This window comes from Vanessa cardui, chromosome 6 (assembly GCF_905220365.1).
Source record: "Vanessa cardui chromosome 6, ilVanCard2.1, whole genome shotgun sequence".
Lineage (NCBI taxonomy): Eukaryota > Metazoa > Arthropoda > Insecta > Lepidoptera > Nymphalidae > Vanessa > Vanessa cardui.
In genome coordinates, this window is record NC_061128.1 from 8956083 (window position 1) to 8980242 (window position 24160).

The 24160-nt window shown below is 32.2% G+C and overlaps 4 protein-coding genes across 5 annotated transcripts; 2 read left to right on the top strand and 2 right to left on the bottom strand.

The window, feature by feature from the left end:
- Nucleotides 1–728: 728 nt before the first annotated feature.
- LOC124530475 lies at nucleotides 729–3150 on the top strand. Its single transcript, XM_047104657.1, has 2 exons — nucleotides 729–2094; nucleotides 2171–3150. Exons 1-2 carry the CDS (start codon nucleotides 729–731, stop codon nucleotides 3148–3150), a joined length of 2346 nt encoding a protein of 781 aa, XP_046960613.1.
- Nucleotides 3151–5415: 2265 nt separating this feature from the next.
- Nucleotides 5416–6915, bottom strand: LOC124530305 (iron-sulfur cluster assembly 1 homolog, mitochondrial). Of its 2 annotated transcripts, none has more exons than XM_047104415.1 (3): nucleotides 6758–6915; nucleotides 6306–6597; nucleotides 5416–5963 (listed from the first exon to the last, which is right to left on the bottom strand). In XM_047104415.1, exons 2-3 carry the CDS (start codon nucleotides 6595–6597, stop codon nucleotides 5860–5862), a joined length of 396 nt encoding a protein of 131 aa, XP_046960371.1. In that variant the 5' UTR covers nucleotides 6758–6915; the 3' UTR covers nucleotides 5416–5859. The 2 variants fall into 2 exon arrangements, with proteins under 2 accessions (XP_046960371.1, XP_046960372.1); XM_047104416.1 differs by having other exon boundaries at nucleotides 6788–6898.
- A 385-nt stretch (nucleotides 6916–7300) lies between these two features.
- On the top strand, nucleotides 7301–16869 carry LOC124530520 (pseudouridylate synthase 7 homolog). Its single transcript, XM_047104705.1, has 11 exons — nucleotides 7301–7860; nucleotides 8097–8307; nucleotides 10348–10489; nucleotides 11060–11180; nucleotides 11695–11883; nucleotides 12718–12892; nucleotides 13409–13573; nucleotides 14028–14166; nucleotides 14552–14861; nucleotides 15551–15696; nucleotides 16578–16869. The coding sequence occupies exons 1-11, from the start codon at nucleotides 7568–7570 to the stop codon at nucleotides 16850–16852; spliced, it is 2166 nt and encodes a 721-aa protein (XP_046960661.1). The 5' UTR covers nucleotides 7301–7567; the 3' UTR covers nucleotides 16853–16869.
- A 1919-nt stretch (nucleotides 16870–18788) lies between these two features.
- On the bottom strand, nucleotides 18789–22348 carry LOC124530476 (zinc finger protein 181-like). Its single transcript, XM_047104658.1, has 4 exons — nucleotides 22090–22348; nucleotides 20808–20891; nucleotides 19892–19977; nucleotides 18789–18974 (listed from the first exon to the last, which is right to left on the bottom strand). The coding sequence occupies exons 1-4, from the start codon at nucleotides 22346–22348 to the stop codon at nucleotides 18789–18791; spliced, it is 615 nt and encodes a 204-aa protein (XP_046960614.1).
- Between the last annotated feature and the right edge of the window lie 1812 nt (nucleotides 22349–24160).

A 24160-nucleotide genomic window follows, 5' to 3' on the forward strand; every position in this document is an offset into this window, starting at 1 on the left:
CGTCAAAAATGCAATTACTAAAATTTATTTTATAAAAAATATCAATTAAAATCATTTGTTTTCTGATTAATTTAAAAATACATTAATAAATCAATACGAAACAAGGTCTGCCGATTATTTTAAAAACAACATTACTATGATCATATACCGTAAAATGGGGGGAATAGAATTCACGGGGGCAATAGAAAAAAAAAACGAACTAAGTTTAGACGACTCTCCTACATACAGTCTCTTCAATATTATTTTAGTAGAAACTATATTTTATTTTGGCAATACCGTTAGTTTTTTTTTTACCATAGACAAATGACTCAACTGTCATTTTGATACAGAAAATTACCGGTAAAGTTGCCGTTTAAAAACAGCCGAAATTTAGCTCATCAAAACTTTAAGTTTTTAAAATTAATACTGCGTTTTTGTGAGTTTTGATTCTTAATGCTGAATGTAAGTACAATATTCTTACTAGATTTCACTAAAGTTATTGTTTTTAAAGCAATTTAAATTCATAAAATTATAAAAATACTCTGTCAGGTAAATTTGGGTACAAAAAGGGGTCAATAGAAATCAAAGAGGGGTCAATAGAAGTCTAGAAGGGGTTTAATAGATATAGTAAAGGGGTGAATAGACATAAGTACGGGGTGAAAAGGATCACTTACGGGGTCAATAGATTTTGTTATGCTAGGGTTGCGTCTGCTGTGTAAATGATTTTATTTCGTATTTTAGGTTGCACCATGCCGCGAAAATATCAGCCAGATCCCATAAAAAAACAGTACAAAAAGTACGATAAAACCATCATATGCAAGGCAGTGGAGGAATTGGCATTACCAGGTGCCAAATTAAAATTGGTTGCCGAAAAATATAATATAAATATTTCCGTGTTATACCGTCACAGCAAAAGAGAGATGAAACCTCAAGGCGGTCAAACCGCTTTAACAGAAGCGGACGAAGAATACCTGATTACCAATATAAATGCATGCTCAGAATGGGGGTATCCTCTGGATACAATGGATCTGCGATTTATTGTTAAAATGTATCTTGACAAATTAGGTATCAAGCATAAGCGGTTTAAGAATAATTTTCCTGGACCTGACTTGGTGGAAGGTTTTCTCAAAAGACACTCGGATAAAATTGCAAAACGCATTTGTCAAAATATAAAAAGAAGCAGGGCAGCAGTTTCACCCGATACCATAAGAGAATACCATTCAGAGTTGCAAAAAAGTTTAGATGGCGTACCGCCTACCCACATCTTAAACTACGATGAAACGAATTTAAGCGATGACCCAGGTCGAAAAAAAGTTTTGATGAAACGTGGCACCAAATACCCCGAGAGGGTAATGAATCACTCAAAAGCTTCCACATCTTTAATGATTGCCGGAACAGCTGCAGGGAAACTACTTCCTCCGTATGTTGTGTACAAAGCTCAGAATCGGTATGATTCATGGGTAAAGTACGGACCTAAAGGCGCGCGATATAACTCATCTTCGTCTGGCTGGTTCGAAGGAAAGACCTTTGAAGACTGGATAACAACTATTGCTATTCCATATTTCGACAGGGTGCCAGGAAGAAAGGTTTTAATTGGTGACAATTTGTCATCTCATCTTTCTGCGCATTTGATTGCAAAATGTAAAGAAAAAAATATCGATTTTGTATTCCTGCCAGCAAACTCAACACATTTGACGCAGCCTCTGGACGTCGCTTTCTTCCGTCCTATGAAGCATGCGTGGAGGGAACTGCTACTAAAATGGAAAAAAAAAGATGGGCGTTGTCTTGGAACTGTCCCCAAGGGATGTTTTCCAAGATTATTGAAATTGCTAATGGAAGAACTTTCACGCAATGCGGAAACCAATTTAAAGGCGGGGTTCAAAAAATGTGGTATTAATCCTTTGAACGTCGATGAAATTTTGTCGAGATTGCCACAAAGTGGTCAAGAGGGTCAAGACCCTGAAGCTCACAGAGAGGTTATCAATGAATCTGTCTTAACTTTTCTGAAAGAAATGCGATTCGGAAGCATGAATATTAGAGAACCAACAAAAAAACGAAAACTAAATGTTGTTGCCGGTCAAAGTGTCGCTGAAGAAGATTTGGAGGATATCTCTAGTATGCATGGATGCATCATCATCATCAAGCAAAAAGGAAAAGAAAATAAAGACAAAAAAGAACAAAAATAACAAAGCTAAAAATGCAAAAACTGTGACGCTGGAGAATTTTGAAGATGATGAAGAACTTCCTGATACAGCAGAAACCAATGTACCTGTAACGCCGAATAAAAAAAGGAAACACGAAGATATAGACAAAGAAACCCTGGAGAAAAAGAAGAAAAATATAGAAGATGCGCGTGCGTTAGAAGAAATTTATATGCCTTCAACATCGGGCTCGGGATGGAAGGGGAAGGGGAACGGGAAGGGAAAGGGAAAATTATCACAAATACCTGAAAAAGAAGACAAAAATACGTCGAAAAAAGTAATCGTTGAGATAATAGACCAATTTAGACCAAAATCGAAGGGACTGGAACATGGATGTGAAGAAACGGAAGCGAACTTATGTAAAACTGAAGATGACGGGACAGGCGCTAGGGAAGAGGCTACGCATGATGAAGGAGTTAATTTATTCGAGTTAAGCAAAAATAATTTAAGAGAAGATAAAGAGCTTGAATTGGCTGTTAATTCAATTAAATTAAGTGAAAATATTTCAGAGGAATTTGAAAAGATTGAGACGAATATTCCATTTGATATTGAATCAATGCCTGTTTATTTTTTTGATGAAAATGCAGCCCAGGAAGTCGTTATTGACGATTTACCGTCTAAAAGTTGCAAAAAGAATAAAATAAATATTACTAAGGTACAAATTATCACAGATAAAAATATAAAGAACGTGAAGAAAGAAATAAAAGTGACATCAAATTTAAGACATGTCAGAAAAAAAACAGAAGAAGGAAAAAACACAGAAATAAAAAGCGACAAAAGATCAAACTTACGACCTGTTACGTTAAAAGAGAATCTGAAGATACCTCCACCTAATGAATGTAAACGAATACAATCACATGACAATGTTAAGATTAAGACTGAAAAACAAAGTCTGCTAGCACATAGTAAAAAGAATTATTACAATAACAGTGAAGAAATTTTGAAAGTTTTGTCTGAAAATGGGAATTAAGTTTGAAAGTGATAACTGTTTTAAACAAATTTTAAGTAGTAATGTCATGTTCCTATTTTGATCTCAACTTAGTAATTTAAGGTACCTTTGTATTGTAGCTTTTAAGTTTCACTGATCATGAAGATTTGTGAAATTTACGCAAAGAAATAAGTAGATCATCATGATGATGATGATGAGTAGAAAGGTAAGAAAGCACTTAACAATTGTATTTTTTTGTTGATTTTATTTTGAGAAATTACTGGAAGGTTTTTTTAAGTTTTTGTTTATTTTACTAGAAGATTTCTTAAATTTTTGTTTGTTTTCCATTTAGAATTTTGATATTTTGGAATTACTGCATACTTTTATATTTTTGTTGATGTCTATTAAATTAAGTGTAAGGCTCGAATTATATTTCGTAACAAATGGTGGCAGCCCTATCATTTTTTTCTAATAACCCCTTTTACATTTCTTTTCACCCCAATGGCGGGGTGAATAGAAAATCTGCACATTTTGATATTTTTTTCGTGAATATTACACGGGACATCCGATTTTACGATTAATCCATAGTAATTAAGATCCCGGACACCTGATAAAACCCTAAAACATATCAAACTAAGCTGTTATATCACCTAAACTTCTAAATAAAGTTTAAAATAGTTTCTATTCCCCCCATTTTACGGTACCTAAAAATCTAAATAAAATGACTACAAATAATGATAATATAAACGAATTTGGACTAAAGTATGCTCTTTAAATTTCCTACAAAATGAATGAAAAACTATATCCAATGTAAAAAAAACTTACTTAATTCCAGTATAAATTAATAATTTAGAAGCAAAAACAGTTCAATAGCCAAGTTATAAGTAAGATATTTTGTAGCTTAGCCTAATTTAAGTTTGTTATTAACAACAACTACCAAACGACTAGTTTTGGCAGTTGAATCTCATGATTTTTTTTTTATATTTTAATTATTTTGCGGTCTACAGACAAGACGCCGTAAATTAGGGATTTCATTTGATTCAAGTCATGAAATCAACCGGCGTTTGGTCTGGACTCCTATCAGGCAACGGAAAGGGTCAGGTTTACTCTACTACAATTAGGCAAATTGATCGAACTATCGCGTAGCATGAGTAACAAATTGTGCAGTACACCTCTCTTGCTGGCGGTACAAGATTTTTTGTCTCGTAATCCTCTTTTTATAAGTAAGTCTTCGATAGGAGGATAGGATTTTTGTGCACTTTCCCACTCCAACGAAGATGTAATTGTGATAGTTAGTAATCTTGATCTAATTTGGCTTCAAATTGACCAGACTATTTTTTCAAACAAGACTCCTGAATCCGAATTATGCACGACTCTGGAATAATTTGCACAGGAGAATAATGGTAAGGATGCAATTCTGCAATACTGCATTATGCACTGTAGATCATGCTGTGTACGTTATGCTATTTTATTAGAATTTCCCGGATTCGCTTATTAAAAACTGATACATTTCATTCATTAGGTATGCATTAAACCTAATAGCGAGACATTCAAAAAGCGAAATTAACTGTTGTTCGCATATGAAGTTCCACAAGCTCCTTTCTGGTCATTTTATTTTGATTCATTTGAAATAAGTTTCTAGTTGTTATACTTTTTTGGGGAGCTAAGAAAACAGTTGTTTTTAAAATAAGTTTCATGATGATTTTTTTTGTTTAAAGACATTTTTGTGGAAATAAAGTCACAAAAACATTAATTTAATATAATTTTCCTTTTTTCATTCATTTCTCGCATTTTTTAATTTGAACCATTAATTATTGTTTTAATATTGACAAATAACCAATGTTTAATTGTTTTTATAAATAAGAAGAAAAAAGAATAGATATTTATTTTAAATAAATTTTTGAAGTTGCACTTCAAAAATTTTGAAAAAAATCTATAAATTGTGTGAACTCAAAAATGGTTCACTTTTCTTTAACGCATGGGGGTAAAAATTATCGAAAATAGTCACCTCTATTACCTCCTATAGGTACTTCGAATTACCAATAATCCTGTACATATATTATATATTATTGTGTTACCAAATGGTAGGTTACAAAAATTGCAATTGTATGTTTGGATTGTAAAGCCATAGTTCTTATCCTAGGGTATGTCAGGCAATTTATTTAATTTAAATTTAATTTCGGATATCTTATTATTAAATTATGTATTTTCATATTTCAAGCTATCAAAATTTTTAGCATAGTTAGGGCTAGGCGATCATTTTTATCTATGATATGAATGACTGCTGTCAGTCATAATCAAACAAGGTTTATATTTTCTTTACTGGTTATATTATTTTTTACCATAATTAAAGCATTAACTAAATAAGTTAAACAAAATGATGGTAATTTTACAATTAACTAAAATTATAATTATATGAGATGTCTTAACACTAATTGCTATACAACAATCTATCTATACAATTATGCTATTCTATACAAGAAAACACAATATCTATCTATATACAAATCTAATATTTAAAAAAAAAATTGTGTCAAGCTTAAAATAAACCCAGTGTTTTTTCATCCAAAAATAAAATATAATAGAAAAATAACAGTAAAAATTTAACAATGGTTTTTTTTAGATTTTTAAAAATAAATTCATTCACACTTCTTTAAGCATACCATGTAAAAATGTGTGTGCTTGGTTTGCTTAAAGCAGTCATATTATGATTTTAAAAATACTATATCATACTAAGTAATTTGGGATTTTTTATACACTGAAGGATTCTCCACAACCACATGTCCCTTTGATGTTAGGATTATTAAACACAAATTCTGCCGACAGCTTATCTTCTACAAAATCCATTTCAGTTCCTAAAATTAGACAAAAAAAGCCTTGATTTATAAATACATATATTTTTCTTTTTTTTAAATTTATAGTCTGGACATCTACACCAGTATCTAAAAATTAAAACAAATCTAATAATGATATTGTTAGATGTTTCAATTTATTAATATTTTATATATTTTTTAGTATATTACTAAGCAGTTTTTCGTTTTTTGGAATAGTGTTGTGTTAATAACTTCAATAGATTAATTATTTTAATCCTTAATTTTCGATGAAAATTGAATCTATTTATCATAAAAAACATAATCAAGTGTCTTTTTAATGTTCTTATTAAATTAAATTGAAATTATCAGCTCCTTAATACATACCTAATAATGTCAACTGTGCTTTTTTGTCAATTATAATAGTCACACCGTCTTGTTTTACTTCTTCATCAAGTTTTCCTTTAGCAGAAGCATAATCAAGAGTATAAGATAATCCATTGCAACCTCTTTGTCTAACACCAACTTTTAAGCCAATAAAACCTTTAGCCTCTTCCTTTGCCATAATTTCTTTAATTTTTTGAACTGCTGATGGGGTTAATATAAGAGCTGCTCTAGAAGGCAGCATTCGTTTCTTTACAGCCCGCACAGTCGCACTTGCTATAGTTCTTGTAGCCATCTAAAACAAGACATATGGGAAGAAAATATAATTCCTCGAATTGATTTATATAATTTAAAGGGACAAAAAATTTAAGAATTTGTACTGCAACAAAAAGTATTATTTCGAAAAATAGGTTCTTTTTTATGTATAACATATATTTTAAAGTGAATTGGTATACCTTATTTTTAATTTTACGCACAACTTTTACCTTCAATTTTGGAACTATAATAACTTTTTATTTTTGCTCTAATTTTCTGTCAAAATTGTCAAAAGCAAATTTTTCATTCAAAATTCACAAAGCTGTCACATTTGTTGTATTATCTGGTGTTATTTACAGAAGCAAATGTATTTCATCATGCGGCGTAGTCGTAAATATTATACATTTATATTTCAAATCGGTATTAAAGCTTTAATTTATATTAGTTAAATATCTGTAAATTTACTATTTTGTGATGTATTAAAGATTATGAAGTATATGTGAAATTGCAAATAATGAGGCGAAATACAAAATATAATATTTATTATTAATATAAGCTATTATTTATTTCATAATAATCATTATTCTTTCATTTCACGTTTTTTTTAGTTTACAATAACAACAAACGACATATATTTTATATTGAAACAATTATCTCACATAATTTATTTAGTATTTATTATTTTCAACATGAACGTTTAACGTGAATGAGCCGTAATTGTCATATTTTAGGTTGTTTCTCAGATTCTAAACAGCACATGCGTCAAGTGTACAAAAATCAACCTAATTATCGCTTAACTAACGTCAACAAGTTATAGATAGTTACAACAGCAACAAATGCAGTAAATAAATATTACTAGATAAAATTGTATTTGATATAATAAATATTAAATAAAACGAACTTATCTAATTTAATGCACGCATATAAAAGGTTTAATTAAGTAGTAACGTAAAAAAAAAACATATCCGCAATTAGATTTTAGGTTATCTCTTTGTAACTTAAAATACCGGATGAATAATAATTGGAATCGCAATCAAATGCGGGGTGGAAATAATAGGGGTCGAGGCCATGGTCGAGGTAGAGGACCTGGTGGATTTTGGCCTCAGAGAGGCTTTCGAGGTTCTAATTGGCGTGGATTCAATCGAGGCGGCCCCAGACAAAACTTTGACGGTAGAAAATTTAACCAACAATGGATGCAAAAAACGAAGCGTGATGGGCCTAGCAAAAGGCTCTCGGAACAAGATATCGGAGTTACGGAGTATTTAAGTGATCATGAGGGTTTTAATGGCATTATTAAATCTAGGTAAAGATATACACAACGACTATCCTTGTAGCAGATTACATTAGCAAACATAGTACATTAGTAGCTAGCTACTAGATACTAAATCTAAGTTAGTAAGATAGTCTTATAAATCTTAAAGAAAATACCATTCTAAATTATATTTAAACTACACATAATTTATTGTATATAATGTGTAGAAAGTATAATTATTTATAGTGAAATAACTTTTATGGTTATATTATTTGTTTATGTTGCAGATTTTCAGATTTTCAAGTGTCTGAAATTAATGAGAAAGGTGAAATTGCAAAACTTACTGATCTTTCTGCACCTCAGCCTCCCATAGATGAGGATGTTGTGGATGATGAAGACCTGATCCTTAATAAATATAATCTAGAGATTCTTCCCATGGAAACATGGGACAATATTAATAAATTGGCTATATCTCCTGAAAAACTTGAACCAGTAAAAGTAAGTTTTATATGAACATAGTTTATTAAAGTTCCTCATTGTTGCAAAAAAGTTTATACATAACTAAATTTCTAAATTTTTAGAAAAGTAATACTGAAGTACCTTATCTTAACAAATGTGATTAGTGATTGTAGTCTTTCTTTGTTCTTTACCCAACTGCTACCATACATACATATATTTATTTCTTGTATTTAAAATAAGTCAAGACTATAAGGTTTGTTGAGGTTAATAAAAACTCAAAGAAGAGTTCAGTGTCTCTTAGAGCTGCCAGAACCTCTTTAATTAACTTTATACAGTTGGGACACTGAAGAGTGAATGGTGTTTATAATTTCTGGAGAACTACGAAGCATTTGATAGTTGACTTTGGTCGAATATATTTTATGTTTGAACATGTGTTAAGTCTGATTATTTGATATATAAAAGGCTTTGGGTCTAGTCACTTACTAATTTAGAAGTATAAGATGTTTGGTCCACAGGCGAAAGTTTTCTGTTTTTAATATTTCATTTGCTATATTTCAATGCTTAAAGAAGTATAATAATTTTAGAGTTGAATTAAGAAGTGGATTAAGTAGTCAGGCACATGATTAGATTTCCATATAATAAGTGTAAGTTTATTCTACAGTGTGAAATAGGTTGTTTTTGTCTTTGGTTTTGTTAAACTCTTTCCTTAGGTAATATTTCTTTTGATTGTATTCTCAAAAATGAAAACTTCGTAAATTTTTCGACTTTATACCACTTCTTTTAGTTGAAAGATATTTGATGAGAAGCTATTGATTTTATAGATAGTTGTGAGTCAATAGGATTAGAATCTATTTGGTGTACAAGTTTCCTAGCAGGTTATCCAAGAGTTGATTGAGTATTTAGTGATGTTGGTCAAGATTTTCGAAATGCACTTGAAGATGAAGCGGTTAAGAATAAGGCTCTAGACTATATTTTTACATAAAATTTTAATGAATCAACACACACCTCAACCTTTCTATTGAATCAGTCCATCTAATAAATATATTTTCATTTAAAGTTACTTGGAATGCCTGTGATGTAATTTTTGCATCTCCTACACTTGAAACCCGTGTTCCTTATGCTAGTGATTCCTTGTAGGGTCGGCATTAGAAATTCGCATCCCGAATTTGATGATAGTAGGGGTTGTTTCTTAAAGGGGTTGTTCCCCTCTCTCGAAATTTACCACTCCCAACCCGCGGAAACCCATAGTTTTTTTTTAATGTGCGTTTAAAGTTACGTATAACGGATCGATATTTTACATTATAATTAACCTTAAATCATTATTTTTATGTTTATTAGCTTTTTTCTGTATTATATTTTAACAAATACTATATTAATTTATAGTAAAAAAAACGTGTAAAAGTTTAATTTAATTTTGTAGTGAAGCGATTCTTTTGTAAAGAAAATAATAATCACCCAGAAGATTTTACGAACATGATAATAGAATACAATATAACATAAAATATAAAAAAGATCCATTTATCGCATTATTAAATTTAGTCAAGTATATATACAGATAAATTGTTCTTATAAATTTCTAAAATATACCTATTGTTGTTTCTATTTTTCACCCAAAATTAACAGCTGTGAGGGGCACAGGAGTGGCGAAGCCACTCCGGCAACAAAAATAGTAGATAGTTATAGTAGCTAAGGATAGGTTAGGTTAGGTTAGATTTTATGACCAAACGCTGCGCAAGCCGAGCGAGCGAAGCGAGCGTGCCGCGGCAGCGGCCGGCGCAGCGCCAGAAATCACATTGTATACCAATAATTGGAATTTTATATCTCTCTCCTTCCAAAATTTAACTAACAGTACGAATTTTGATGATTTTAGTATTGAAATTTAAAAATTGAAAAAAAAAAAAAACTAATGATTTCCGCGCGGGGGGAGTGTTGGTGTAGGTACTACACCACCCCCCCTTACCCCCCACCCCTTCCCCAACCTTAAATTCGGGATGCGAATTTCTAATGCAATCCCCCTTGTAAAGTGATGTTGATTTATGGATACGAAAGTGTTTGAAACTCAAATGTGATATGTTTTAGGTGGATGTTACTGGCATGTCAAAGGAAGAAAGAACTAAGATTCATGATGCAGTTAAGAAAGCTTTTGGGGAAAGCATTGTTGGTAGCACTGTCACTGAAAATGATAAAAAGTTTGTTGTCTTTGAGAAGTATAGGAAAGGAGGTCAGTGGATAGTGGAAACCTTTTTAATATAATTAGAAACCAAATTTTTCCATTATCAATTCCAAATATTATCATCAAGCATGTATAATAGATGCTTTACTTTCAAATTAACAATGGTACTCATGTTATATTTAAATGTAATAAACTTTGCTATTATGGCGAAAAAAAATGTCTTAAATTAAATTATGCAGTTGTGTATATTTTCAATTTTAGTTATGTTTAATGTTGTATGAGATAGTAATGGTAGCTAAGTGAATATTTCAGGTTATAAAACCATATCTTTTCGCAATTTCGTGGTAAAAAGTGTTTATTTACTATAGCATCACATTACATTTCTAGATTTGTCACATCTCTAAAAGGTGCTTTTAGTTTGCAGAATCTTGTCAGAAGGTTATGTTAAACAGAACATAACTTTTAATTGTAGTAAATATAATTTGCGTCCAGTCAGGACACAGTTTGCGAGATCTGTTTGAGCTTTCAAAAGCGAACAACCCAGTGATTAATGTATATATTATGCGATATTAATATATGTAACGTTCCAATTTATAGATAGAGATACCTTTTTTACAGTGCGTATAGACAACAGAGTGAAGTGGGTGTGGCCTGGAGAGTATGTTCGCTTCATTGTATATAAAGAGAACTGTGATACTATGGAAGCCGCACAACGTATCGCAGATCGATTGAGATTAAAGTAATATTTTTTTAATATTATCATAATATGTTTGTATTGAGTGTTAAAAGTATAAGAAAGTAAAGTAACAGCCTGTAAATTAGCCACTGCTGGGCTAAGGCCTCCTCTTCTATTAAGGAGAGGGTTTGGAACATATTCCACCACACTGTTCCAATGCAGGTTGGTGGAATGCACATGTGGCAGAATTTCGATGAAATGAGACACATGCAGGTTTCCTCACGATTTTTTCCTTCACCGCTGAGCATGAGATGAATTATAAACACAAATTAAGCACATATATATATATATAGTGGTGCTTGACTGGGTTTGAACCCAAACTCATTGATTGAGATGCACATGATTCATATTCTTGTAATTTTATATATATTATAGTTGTTTGCGAAACAAGTGAATATCTTTTGTTTTATTTTGAATGTTGTTGCTAAGTAATAATAATAAAAGCAACTTTACGTTTGGACAATCCAATTGAATTCGCGAACACTTTTGGATAAAGTATATTTTTTTTACATTACAGTATAAAGCCGTCAATGGTCGGTTATGCCGGTACCAAAGATAGAAGAGCAAAGACATCTCAATGGTTCAGTCTGCGTAAAGTAGATCCCAGGAAGATAGTCAATGCGTGCAAGGACTTGAGGGAAATCCGAGTCGGGAACTTTAGCTTCAGCAACGATAACCTCAAATTGGGAATGTTACAGGGAAATGTGTAAGTGTGTGTATGTGTTTTTTTTACTTTAATTCAGCTAACATAATGGGCTATTTGACAATGCGAAAAATAATTTGTGAATTATTGTAATCAGTGTTTATTATGAGTTTAAAAATGGTTATTTAGTAACGAATGTCGAAAATAATACTTAATTTATTCAAAAATGCATAAATAAAAATGCATTTTTTCAAACATTTGTCACGTGACATAAAACGCTCCTGATTGGCCGGGTTTATGATGATGTCACTTCGTCTTGTAAACCTTGCTTTTCTACTATATATATCACAGATTAAAATACAGGAAAGTGACGTCACCGACCCCATTGCAGCGCCATATTGTACAAGTAGCGTTTTTACTCGCTATTTACATATAAAATTTAATATGTACTAGAAATAAAAAAATTAACTTTTACTGGGTTCCTTAACTTCTACTAAATAATATAAGATGGATTTTAAAAACCAGTCAAATAGCCTATTATTAACACCGCAGGTACTTTCTCTCTCTCTTGTACAATGTATGGGGTATGAGTTCAAACTTTTCCAATGATCGGTAGAACCATGCTTGGCAGAATTTCATTCGGCATGTTGGTTTCCTCTAAATGTTTTTCATCACCGCCAAGTACGAGGAAATATAGCGTTTCTTCTTGGAGTTGTCTGGATTCACTGTCATCCATAACATATTTTCAAAAATATGAATTTAAGAATTTGGTTTATTTATTTTCTAATTAAATATCAATGTAGTTCATATACAGGTATAAATGATATATTATGTTGTATGTTATGTTCAGTAATTTAAATACAGGTAAAGTTATATACATTTGTTTTAAAAATCCAGGTTCCGTATATGTCTCCGGAATGTGACGGCGTCAGACGAGTGTATCGATAAAGCGTGCACGTTACTACAGAAGAACGGTTTTATAAACTACTACGGACTACAAAGATTCGGCTCTCGTATAGATATGCCGACCTACGAGATAGGAAAGAAACTATTACAGGGGAATTTTCAAGAGGTAAGTGTTTAGTAAGATGATTAAAATCTTTATATCTGTATAAACATTTAGTCTAGGATACTCATGCATACAATGGTATTATGTTTTCATAAAAAAAATTTGCATTTTGAGTTCGATGTTGTCATCCAAACTTCGGATGACAACGTCGTGAGTGAAGCAAAGTGGAATAGTGTTGTATTATAGCTTTAGTGGTAGACGGTATTGTGACGGTAGCAGGATATCCTTTGGCGGAGTTTGTCCAAAAAGTAAATAAACTAATTCTTTGCTCACTCATAAAAATAATGTTTACATTCTTAGTATTAATTATTTTATACTGAATAGGCTGTCACACATTAATGTGTACACACATAACAAAGTTAAGTTCTATTGTCCATTTTAAAGTCGTTCGATATCCTATTATATTAAAGTTAAATTTCGCGAGATCCAATTTGATTCAAACTATCACCAAAATTTTATGTTTTATGTGGCTTTTCGATGTTCCAGAGATATTTATCTCTCTATAATCTCCTCCCGCAGGCTATCGAGTGCATGCTGTCGGAGTGCGAGGATGTGTTGGCGGCATACCGGGCGGAAGGGGCGCGCGCCGCGCTCGCGAGAGTGTCGCGTAACGGCGGCAACGAGGCGAGAGTGTTGCGCGCACTCGCGCTCCGCCCGCACGACCTACTCGGCGCGCTAGACAAGGTGATCTTTAATGCACTGTTTTTTTTTTTTTTTTTAATTTACAACATCCACAGGCTCGTAGATTCCCGTGCCTTTTTTTATATTTTATACTAAACATCAGCAGATCTTCGCTGGAAATCATTCTTGTCGTCTTCTTGAGAGACGTGGTCCACACTGATATATTATTTTTTTTAAATAATATATACATAATCTATAATAAATAATATATAATTAAAAAATATAGCAGTTTAATGCACTGTTAATACTAGTTACTCATGCCGCCATTCTTAGTCACTTCCCCGATATTTTCTCTCTATAAGTCCATATCAAAAGTCGGTTCGTTTAAAAAAAGAATTCGGTTCCGCTATCATAATTTACGAAGTATTGAATGTCATCAGGTCGCGCGCAAAGCGAGACGTCGGTTCGTTTAAAAAAAGAATTCGGTTCCGCTATCATAATTTACGAATGTTATCAGGTCGCACGCAACGCGAGACTGCTGTACATCCACTCGTACCAGTCGCTGGTGTGGAACCGCGTGGTGTCGGAGCGCCTGCGCCGCGCCGGCCGCTCGGCCGCCGTGGGGGACCTCGTGCCGGCGCACGGACACGCGGACGGTTAGCGAGCGCTTGTACCACTATTGTACTCCACTAGGCATTGTTACGTCTTGTTTTATTTGTCTATTTCACATGAGTTCGATTAAGATCAGAGTCTCTATTGACACGATCTGATTGACTGATCTGAGTAACCTAAATCTTTTTAAATATGAAACTATTAATGAAAAAAAAATTGAATTTTTTTCTACTTTGCACTTACTGCTTAGCTTAAAAGGGGTTGGAGCGTTTTCAATTCGTTCATATTTAGAAATTTAGTAAAAAAAAATTATCCTTTTCAATAGACCATACATATATTATAAGAAAAAAAATGAACGGTTTTCTTTTAAATCGTAAAAGAAAACCGGTCATTTTTTTCTAATAATAATGTTTTTTCAATACTTTGTAGAAGCGATAGAGGAAGAATCGGATAATGATGATAGCCAAACAGATTTACAAACTGACGAACCATCCGAAGATACCGCGACCCCCACAAATGATACACCAAAACCAGCAGAACAAACAGATGCTCCAGCTAAGAAGCTTATACCGGTAAAGGTATTGACTCAAGAGGACATTGACAGCGGGAAATACACCATTTTCGACATCGTACTACCGCTGCCCGGGTACAGTGTCGAATATCCACCCAACATGGTAGATTATTATAAGGAATTGTTAGAAAAAGATGGATTAAATCTGGACATGAAACACAAGTATAAGTAAGTTAGCACACAATTTTTTTAATAAACTTATCATTTTGCGTTTACTAATTTCATAAATAAGATAACAGTGCTTGCCATATCGCCATGAGTCTGACTAATGACTACTAAAGTATAGCCGTTAAAAGTGTTTCCTTGAGTTTATAAACAATTCGGCCGGATAGAATTCCTAATACATGACAAGATTAATAGCAAAAATTTTAAGAAGTTTAACTCTTTATAAAGTGCTAATAAAGTACTTGTAAATAGAGTACTTAGCTGAAAATTATATTTAATTTGATTTTTAATTTAATTATTAATTTTTATTTATTATTAATTTATTTTTATTAATCGTAAGATTTTTTTCTAATAATAATATGCCCAGTGGTTAGAACGCGTGCATCTTAACCGATGATTGCGGGTTCAAACCCAGGCAAGCACCGCTGTTTCATGTGCTTAATTTGTCTTTATAATTCATCTCGTGCTCAGCGGTGAAGGAAAACATCGTGAGGAAACCTGCATGTGACAAATTTCATAGAAATTCTGCCACATGTGTATTCCACCAACCCGCATTGGAACAGCGTGGTGGAATATGTTCCACACCTTCTCCTCAAAGGGAGAGGAGGCCTTTAGCCCAGCAGTGGGAATTTACAGGCTGTTGTTGTTATAAGATTTGCTTTTTGCGGAAATAAATGATCGTTATTATACAGGAGCTACAGCATGTGCGGCGGCTACCGACGCTGCGCGCTGCGGCCGCGCGCGCTGGAGTGGCGGCGCGCGCACTACGCGCACCACGCGCACGACCTGCTGCTGTCCGACCGCGACCTGCTCGACGGCCGGAGCGCGCCCGCCGACGGTGAGTGCCGACCGCGTCTTTTTTTTTTTTTTTTTTGAAAAACGCTTTACGCGCTTCCCCCACGTGATGGAAGTGGGGGGGGTGTGTGGGACTCCCCAGTTTCCTGGACGCCGAGTGCAGCCAGGACCACCGGGTTTACCCACTAAAAAACCAGCGGTACCCTCTCCGTCGTCCGGCGGGCGCCGCGGGATCGCTTACGCATGCTACCGTGACATGCCGACTGCGTCTGCTTGAATGATAGACGTTTTTTTTTTTTTTTTATTGTATAGGTTGGCGGACGAGCATATGGGCCACCCGATGGTAAGTGGTCAACATCACCAATAGACAATGACGCTGTAAGAAATATTAACTATTCCTTACACCGTCAGTGTGCCACCAACCTTGGGAACTAAGATGTTATGTCCCTTGTGCCTGTAGTTACACTGGCTCACTCACCCTTCAAACCGGAACACAACAGTACTGAGTACTGTTATTTGGCGGTAGAATAATTGATGAGTGGGTGGTACCTACCCAGACGGGCTTGCACAAAGCCCTACCACCAAGTAAAATACAAGTGAAAAGAAAATACTATTTGCGTATTCATTGCTTAATGTCACTTGTAAATGGCCCATTGCTGTGGACCTTCTCTCCCTGTGGAAGAAAGGCTAGGAAGGTTGGTGCTTATTCTACCATGCTGATCCAATACGGGTTGGTACACACGTGCGGTAGAGTTCCGTTGAAATTTTGTCAGTCTCGCCTCTATAAAATAAGGGATACAATAATGTATTTGGGATACATACACGAATAGTTTTTTTCCTTAAATATATTATATATCAAAATATATGTTTTATTTTTTTATTGATAAATATATTTTATTAATTGGATAATGGTTTTTTTTTCAGATGGTAAATACAAAGCTCTGCTCCTAACTATGACTTTACCAACGAGTTGTTACGCCACGATGGCTCTCAGAGAATTACTGAGAGTAGACACATCGAGTGACAACCAAGCGCTCCAGAACAACTACCACGAGGATGGAAATGATAAAAATGGCAAAGATAATAAAGATGTTGAAGCTAATGAAAATGTTAGTTCGGGAGAGAAAAGGAAAATTGACGACGATAAAGATCTCGACGAAGATTTAGTTAAGAAAACTAAACAAAATGATGATGAATAAATATTTAATTATTATTATGTAATCGGCTTTTTATTTGAGTTACAACCTATATTATATGATGTTGTTCAAATATTATCTGTCGCGAAAAAATGACAATACATGGGAGATTATAACTTCAAAAATGTATGCTATATAGCAACAACAGACCATTTGTTTATTAAAATATGGTCTGAAATAGTTAATTTTTTTTTAACTTTAACTTGATAGATAATTAAATAATTAGTATCACAGATTTACTTTGCAATGAAATATTTAAGGTAACTTAATTACAACAATTTTACCAAATAGCAAAAAAAAACTTTAATAAAAAAACATTATATAGATCTAGACTCATGATTCATGACGAAGATTCAACTTAAAATATATTTTAAAATAGATATAACCGTAAATGTTTAACTAAATAGTTAATAAATACCACATGTTTATTTTAAAGTGAAAATAATAACATAAAAATGCAAATTAGATTATATGTGTTAATATACGCTGATTATAATTAAACGTGGGGTGGGTTCTTTCTTTTCACTCAGCAAGACGCCCTTACTGAGTGAAAAGATTTATAAGAACATTACATTTACAAGTATTCGTGTTAAAAGAAGCAGAAAAGTCACTAAAAAGTCACAGGTGCACGAAAATTAAAAAGTCAAAACTCAAGAATGTCCCAATTGGGAGGTTATGGTTGATTTATGCAAGCAAGGTCAGTCGTGATCGGTGGCAATAATCGGTAACAAAAATGCCCTTGTGTATAAAATGTATCGATAATTACTCTAAAATAAATTATACACTAAGCTTCATATATCACTTAAAAAGTAAAATTCTTTATCGTAAATGCTTTATCGTATCAGATTAACATAATTTTAATTTTTAAATAAAATAAATTACATATGCGTACGAAATCCGACAGGAATTTATAAAACGAAATATGGTGACTTTATCACTAGAGCACCGATCACTTACTTAAGCAACCTTTGGTTAGTTCCTTATTTTTTTCAGGACCAAGTTAATACCAGTTAATACTAATACGGATTGATTAGCAAATTTAAAAAATAAAAAGCTTTTTTTTTTCATATTTGTTTTAATAAATGGCCAGTATTAAATGAGCGCTTACTTTTTAATTAATATCTATTGTTGATAATTAGCCCTGTATATTTTTTTCACTAAGTTCTCTGCTTATATATACTGCAATGTATTTTATTTTATTTTCCTTTTTATATTTACTGTTCTGTTATTTAAATATATTTAACAGAAATTGCTATGCATAATTAATTACAGTGGTCTTATTCAAATAAATATTTGTTCCCACGTGTGGAAAGCACTAAATGAGAACTGAATTATTAACACTTCGATTTATTGTCGCAGTGAGTGGCACATTAGGAGAACACTACTAGTTAAATTAAAAGCTACCAGTTTTGTCATTTTTGGTCAAAATTCTCTCATATATCCTACTATCTGCTACCCGCAGGTTTGTACGCGTGGAAGTTGAGTATATTTAAAGAATCACTTAAAAGCTTTTGTACCACATTGGTACGAGTACTTTAAACTTTTGGGTAAAATATCTAGAATTGCTTATACATCTATCTACTCATTTTGAACCAGTATCCTAAAAATAAATTTTCATGTTTCTAACTTCCAAAATGACGGATTTACATACAAATTTTCAACCCTTATTTCACCCTCTGAATTTCCAAAATCCCTTTCTAAGTAACTGACTACTTACCAAATTTCATGATGCTCGGCGATGATGAACCAGATAGTCAGGACATCTTATTTTATAAGTTTAGATAGATGTAGCTATTGAATTTTAACAATGTTACTTAATACTATGGTATGTAAAATCTCAGCTTATAATCATTTTTAAATATGGGTAAAGACGCTATAATATTAGTAGGTAGGATATATTATGTTAAGACAAAAAGTTGAGTTATGTAGGTATATAATTTTATTCATCGAAATTGTTGTGCAATTGCTTGAACCTTGGGGGTATTGTAAAGGGCCACAGATCGCCATGTTTGCTGACATTTCCTGCAGATTGTCTGTCGAGTCCTGCGTGAGATGCAACGTGAGCACGGAGTTCTCCTGGCGTGGGAAATGAGCGTGTGCACCACGTGCATTTGTGTGGCTTGTTCTAGAAATGTAACACAGTTATTAGTATGTTATAGAAAATAATCCTAATAAATTCCTATTTAACTTCAACTGTAGACAATTAGGCGACAAACATTGCTATAACATTTGGAACAAGTTTTGATCAAACGAATAGTTAAATTAAGAGTCTAAATTAAAGAAGTAAAAAAATGTCACCGTTTTAAGATAACGTAATAATAATAGTTTTACAAGCTTATTTCCAACTTATTTATAACTTATCAGTTCTGTCAGCTAATACAATCTCAGGTACAGTACAGTATAGTTAGGTCGTAGAAGTATTACATTTTTTTATATTGACCATATCAGTTATACCTAACTAATAACCTTATATTTTAAAAATAAATAAGGGGAAAACAACATTATTGATATAGGTTGTTTTAAAAATATGATCTTTCTTGGGGCAAGGTATCCGCTTCTATAATAAAATTCCGCAGACATTTTTAACTTTTCCATTTAGTAAATTCAAATCGTTTATAAAAATACATTGGTAAAAAATGCATATTATTCGACACAAGATTTTGTAGATGATAAAAAAGCGTGGAATTAATACCTGTTGACTTCCAGGCAGGATATGTTAATTTAAATAATTCTATTAACTAACATAACATTGTATTTTTTAAATGTTGAAAAAGAGTAACTACTGAGTTTCTTGCCGGTTCTTCTCAGTAGAATCTACTTTCCGAACCGGTGGTAGCTTCACTTAATTGTTAAATGACAATTCAAAAGTGCTTGTAAAAGCCCACTTGAATAAAGTTAATATGATTGATTTGATTTTGAATTTAATCACAATGCATTTGCGTCATTAGAATTCATATTGCTATTCTACGTAGCGCGTTATACCGTTGAGTTATTGATGTTTAATTACACATTAATATAGTATAAGAACAATAAAATATAAACCTTAGTATGCGTCATTCGATGGTAGTAGAGATTAGAGCTGGCTGTGAAGCATTTTCCACATTCAGGACACTTGTGCGGCTTCTCACCTGTAAAAAAACTGAATGTTTTCTATTGCTTCGACGTATATAGATATTTCTTGATCAGTTAGTTAGTAATCAGTTAATAAATCAATTATTTGATAATTCAATACAGTTCTGAATCAGAAATGAACGACGAAACTAGTAATTTGTAATGTTTGTGTTTTAAGATTTTATTTTAATATGAGTATGTATAATTTGGTTGGTTTGTAAACTGTTTGAAGTAAATTAAACTAAGCTTTTACACTTCCGGACGTTTAATAAAAAACGCTTGCATAAATATGGTATCTAATTATTTTATATGCTTACAACCTTCACGTTTATAGATTCGGATATGTGTCTTTTAAAGATTAAAGATTGCTCTTATTACACGAATCGAGTTGTTGTATAATTGCTACTGATTAGTTATGTTTAAAATATACGTTATTTAATCATAAAGCTTAATTGACTTTAAAATGACGTAAGCTATAACAAAGTAAAATAAATACTTTTTAAAAGGCACCATATCTTACAAGATTTTTACCACACCATATGAGTAAAATTATTTGAAAAGTAGCGTGCACTATTTGGTTGTATAAAATATCAATTATAATAACTCGTATACTCAAGATTCTACACAAGTGAAGGAGGCAATTAAAAATTAATGATCTCACTTTGTTCCAAATTTGAATTAATTAAATAAAATAACCCTAATGAAAATCATACTAGGTTTGTAACTTTCAATGCGATAGCTCTTTAGAGGTTAGAAAATAAAATTAAATAATAAATATCCTATGTGCAACAAACAAACAAATTATATTGAATGAAATTCGAATATTAAACATAAATTTCTTTCATACCAGTGTGAATCCGTCGATGAGTGTTCAATGAACTTGATGTGCTGAAGCCTTTGCTGCATACGTTGCAAATATGAGGTTTTTCACCTGTTGAAAAAGCGGCGACGTATCGTTTATATATATATTATATATGTATATATAATATAAATAAATATCTTAAAATTAATCTGTAATTGATTTTAATTAAAAAGAGATACGGGTGGCTTAATTGGGATTTTGAGCTCGGAGTTGATTGTATTTTTTCCGTTGTATAAACATTAAAGATATAATATGTATGTTTGAATAAAGATAATAAGTGGTGTTTTGTTTTATAATTATATTTATTTCTTTAATAGTATTATAATCAGTCTCAATCGTTTTTGGCGATCTTTATTTGATAGTCCATCAATGCAACAGTCATTTAATTAAGTAGGAACTATAATAAAATGTAAATTAGGAAAAAATTAACTATTCACAAAAACCCATGCTATCTGTGGTATAGTACGGACAAAATGACATATAATTTCTTAAGAATACAGTTCACAAATAAATTGTTTAATATTTTCTACATAGGTAGCTGAATTAAATTTATGGTGTATAAGGCAAGACTTATTCCGTAATTCCGTAGTTCTTGAATTTGGATACAGGAAAGAGGTTTTTTTTAAATATATCTATGTCTACAGACATGCGGTCCGTGCTTTTGGTGTATTTTATTTTCTATTTGTTTATACATTAATGTTCCTGCAAGTTTTATTACCACGTATCATTGTTAAAGTTTTAGGATTACATTTTTTTTGTTCGCTATATGTTTAAAATATTTTTTTATCATTTGATAAAATATAACGCTAAAATGAAAAATATTATGATAAATCATAGAGAGTAATACAATGCAACATTACGAGATATTTTACAAATACAAAATTTTTGTTTATATCATAACTATTCTAAATTTAAATCCGACTTTTAAATAGCCAAAGAGAATTTTTTGAAATAAATTGTTTTATTATGTATTTATTTATCATAAATAAGAATTAAAGTTAAAAAAGACGAAATTATAAAACAATTCATCACGCTTTACAAAATCACACCAATATATTTTTTTTAATGTTGAATAAATGTAGATTCTTATAAGGTACTTTGAGAAGCGTAAGGTGTAAGAAATGGGTGTTATCGGAGTAGCAGTAAGTATAGTTATTATAATGTTATCAGTTTTTTAAATGTTTATTTACGTGTTCTCACAAAAGTCACTACGTAGCTCGAGTGTCTATTCTTAAATTAAAATTAAAACTGCGGTTGTGCACTTTACCTGTATGGGTACGCATGTGACGTTTTAATAATGAAGGGCGGTCGAAGGTCTTCAGACACACTTGACACGGCAGCACTGATTTCATACTCGCCGCTCTTTGCGTCAACGGAGGGTTCCTTTTGTCGACGAGACTTGTCCGTTCATAGAGTTTCACCAAGTGATCGTTTAGTCCGGCGAGGAATTTCAAATCTATAACGTTCAGTATTTTGTTGGATTTGTTCCTGGTAGATAAATCTAAAGGTTCCGTTTGAAAATTCATTGTTGATACCAATAAAATTTGAGCTATCAATGTAATCGAGAATTTGTTAAACATGTATTTGATTACAACCAGGACATATTTAGTAATTATTTTTATTAGGTTTCTCAAAATGCTACGAATTCAAGTATATGATTTCTTTTCGAATTTCCATAGATAAATGTGATAAGTTTTTCCTATTACTCCCTTAAATAGCCTAAGGGTTGACACGTATAAATGACGACGTTATATCGGGCAGTATTGAATTGTGTAACGGTGTAGATCGTTTGGAGTATTGTGGTGACGGTAACAATAAGCTCCGTAGAGCATCGGCCACTAATCGACGTGATTTGGCGGTTTTTTCGTCAAAATCATGAAACTAAAAAAATATTTATCAATATGCCTAGAATAATTAAAATAGGACAGTACTTTAAGAAAGTTTTTATAAAAAATGTAAATAGAAGTAGAATAAGTTACACAATCTACTTGATTATTTTATTTAAAAATTAATGATTGAATTGATTTTCAGACAAATCATTGGTAATTTTGTGTATTTGATAAAACTATTAGCAAATTCTTCTTCCTCTTTATACAGTACAAAATAAAGTCGCTTACTGAGTTACTGCTGTCGGTCCCTCTGTATGCATAGATCTTTAAAATTACGTAAACGGAATTTGATGCGGTTTTTTTATAGATTAAGTGATTCCTGAGGAAGATTTTGGTATATAATACATGGACAATTTAGTAAGGAAATGCTGACCATTTTAGAAGTTTCTAATGTGATGTCAAAAATAAACAAATTCTGTATTTTCGATATCAGTATTGCACCTATGCGAAACCGGGTCGGGTTATATATATGTATTATACAAAGACATATTTTCTAATTGTTCGTTGGAAATTTACCAAAATTAGTTAAATGCCATATCCAACAAATTTCCAAGTTGCAAGTATTGTATTGAAGAAAACGTAATCGGTTATAAAGGTGACGAGGCAACAAAATGTTTGGATTTTCACGCTTTGTGCGACAAACGGAGGCGATATTTGTTATTTGTACATTATACTGATGATGTCGAAGGTATTGTGAGTTTACAATGAATACGAATTTCCGATTAACAAACTCACCATATTTGTGAAATAAAGTGACGTTGCGATCGCTTGTGAAAACTTTGTCGAAAATATTTAAATGTAATAAGGTAAGGTAGCTGTAATGTGAATAGCTTTAAAATTAGTAACGAATCGTAGCCGTGGTGATACATTCATTTTGTCACCTAAATAGGTATTATGTAACACTAAATTTCATAGAATAAGTAATTTACTTATTGTATGAAATTTACGCCAAACAGCAGTACGTAATATTGTTGTGGTTCGATAGTATTTCTATGGGTAGCGAAGTATAGATGGATTAATTGTCAGCAATATCTTTTAATTAATTAATTGCATTAGGTTCAACAAGCGTTAAAGTGCCGATTACTCTTTAAGGAAATCTCTGGGCATGGGCTCTATACCCAATATAATATATGTGGAAAGGAGCACAATAAATAAAGCTAGTTACGTATATAATAAAAAACTAATGAACTAAATAAGTACACATGATTATATATATTGTCGTTGATTATAAAACATCTATACTTATAATATAAATTAAAAGTAGCTCTATCTGTTTGTTGCGCTTACATATCTAATCGACTGAATCGATTTTGATAAAATTTGGTACGGAACAACTTTTCAAGATTCAAATTCACACTCTTTTGCCTGTAGTCACACTGGCTTATTCACCTTTCAAACCGAAACACAACAATATTAGGCATTTATGTTGTCGTAGAAATATGTTGTGAG

Bases quoted from the DNA above. Each gene is read 5' to 3' on its own strand.
- LOC124530475 (XM_047104657.1), top strand. From the start codon at position 729: ATGCCGCGAAAATATCAGCCAGATCCCATAAAAAAACAGTACAAAAAG. The intron at 2,095-2,170 runs GTATGCATGGAT...AAAATAACAAAG, and splicing joins AGATTTGGAGGATATCTCTA to CTAAAAATGCAAAAACTGTG.
- LOC124530305 (XM_047104415.1), bottom strand. From the start codon at position 6,597: ATGGCTACAAGAACTATAGCAAGTGCGACTGTGCGGGCTGTAAAGAAA. The intron at 5,964-6,305 runs GTATGTATTAAG...GTCTAATTTTAG, and splicing joins AGCACAGTTGACATTATTAG to GAACTGAAATGGATTTTGTA.
- LOC124530520 (XM_047104705.1), top strand. From the start codon at position 7,568: ATGAATAATAATTGGAATCGCAATCAAATGCGGGGTGGAAATAATAGG. The intron at 7,861-8,096 runs GTAAAGATATAC...TTTATGTTGCAG, and splicing joins AATGGCATTATTAAATCTAG to ATTTTCAGATTTTCAAGTGT. The intron at 10,490-11,059 runs GTCAGTGGATAG...CCTTTTTTACAG, and splicing joins TGAGAAGTATAGGAAAGGAG to TGCGTATAGACAACAGAGTG.
- LOC124530476 (XM_047104658.1), bottom strand. From the start codon at position 22,348: ATGAATTTTCAAACGGAACCTTTAGATTTATCTACCAGGAACAAATCC. The intron at 20,892-22,089 runs GTAAAGTGCACA...CTTTTTCAACAG, and splicing joins TCACATGCGTACCCATACAG to GTGAAAAACCTCATATTTGC. The intron at 18,975-19,891 runs GTTTATATTTTA...TTACATTTCTAG, and splicing joins ATCGAATGACGCATACTAAG to AACAAGCCACACAAATGCAC.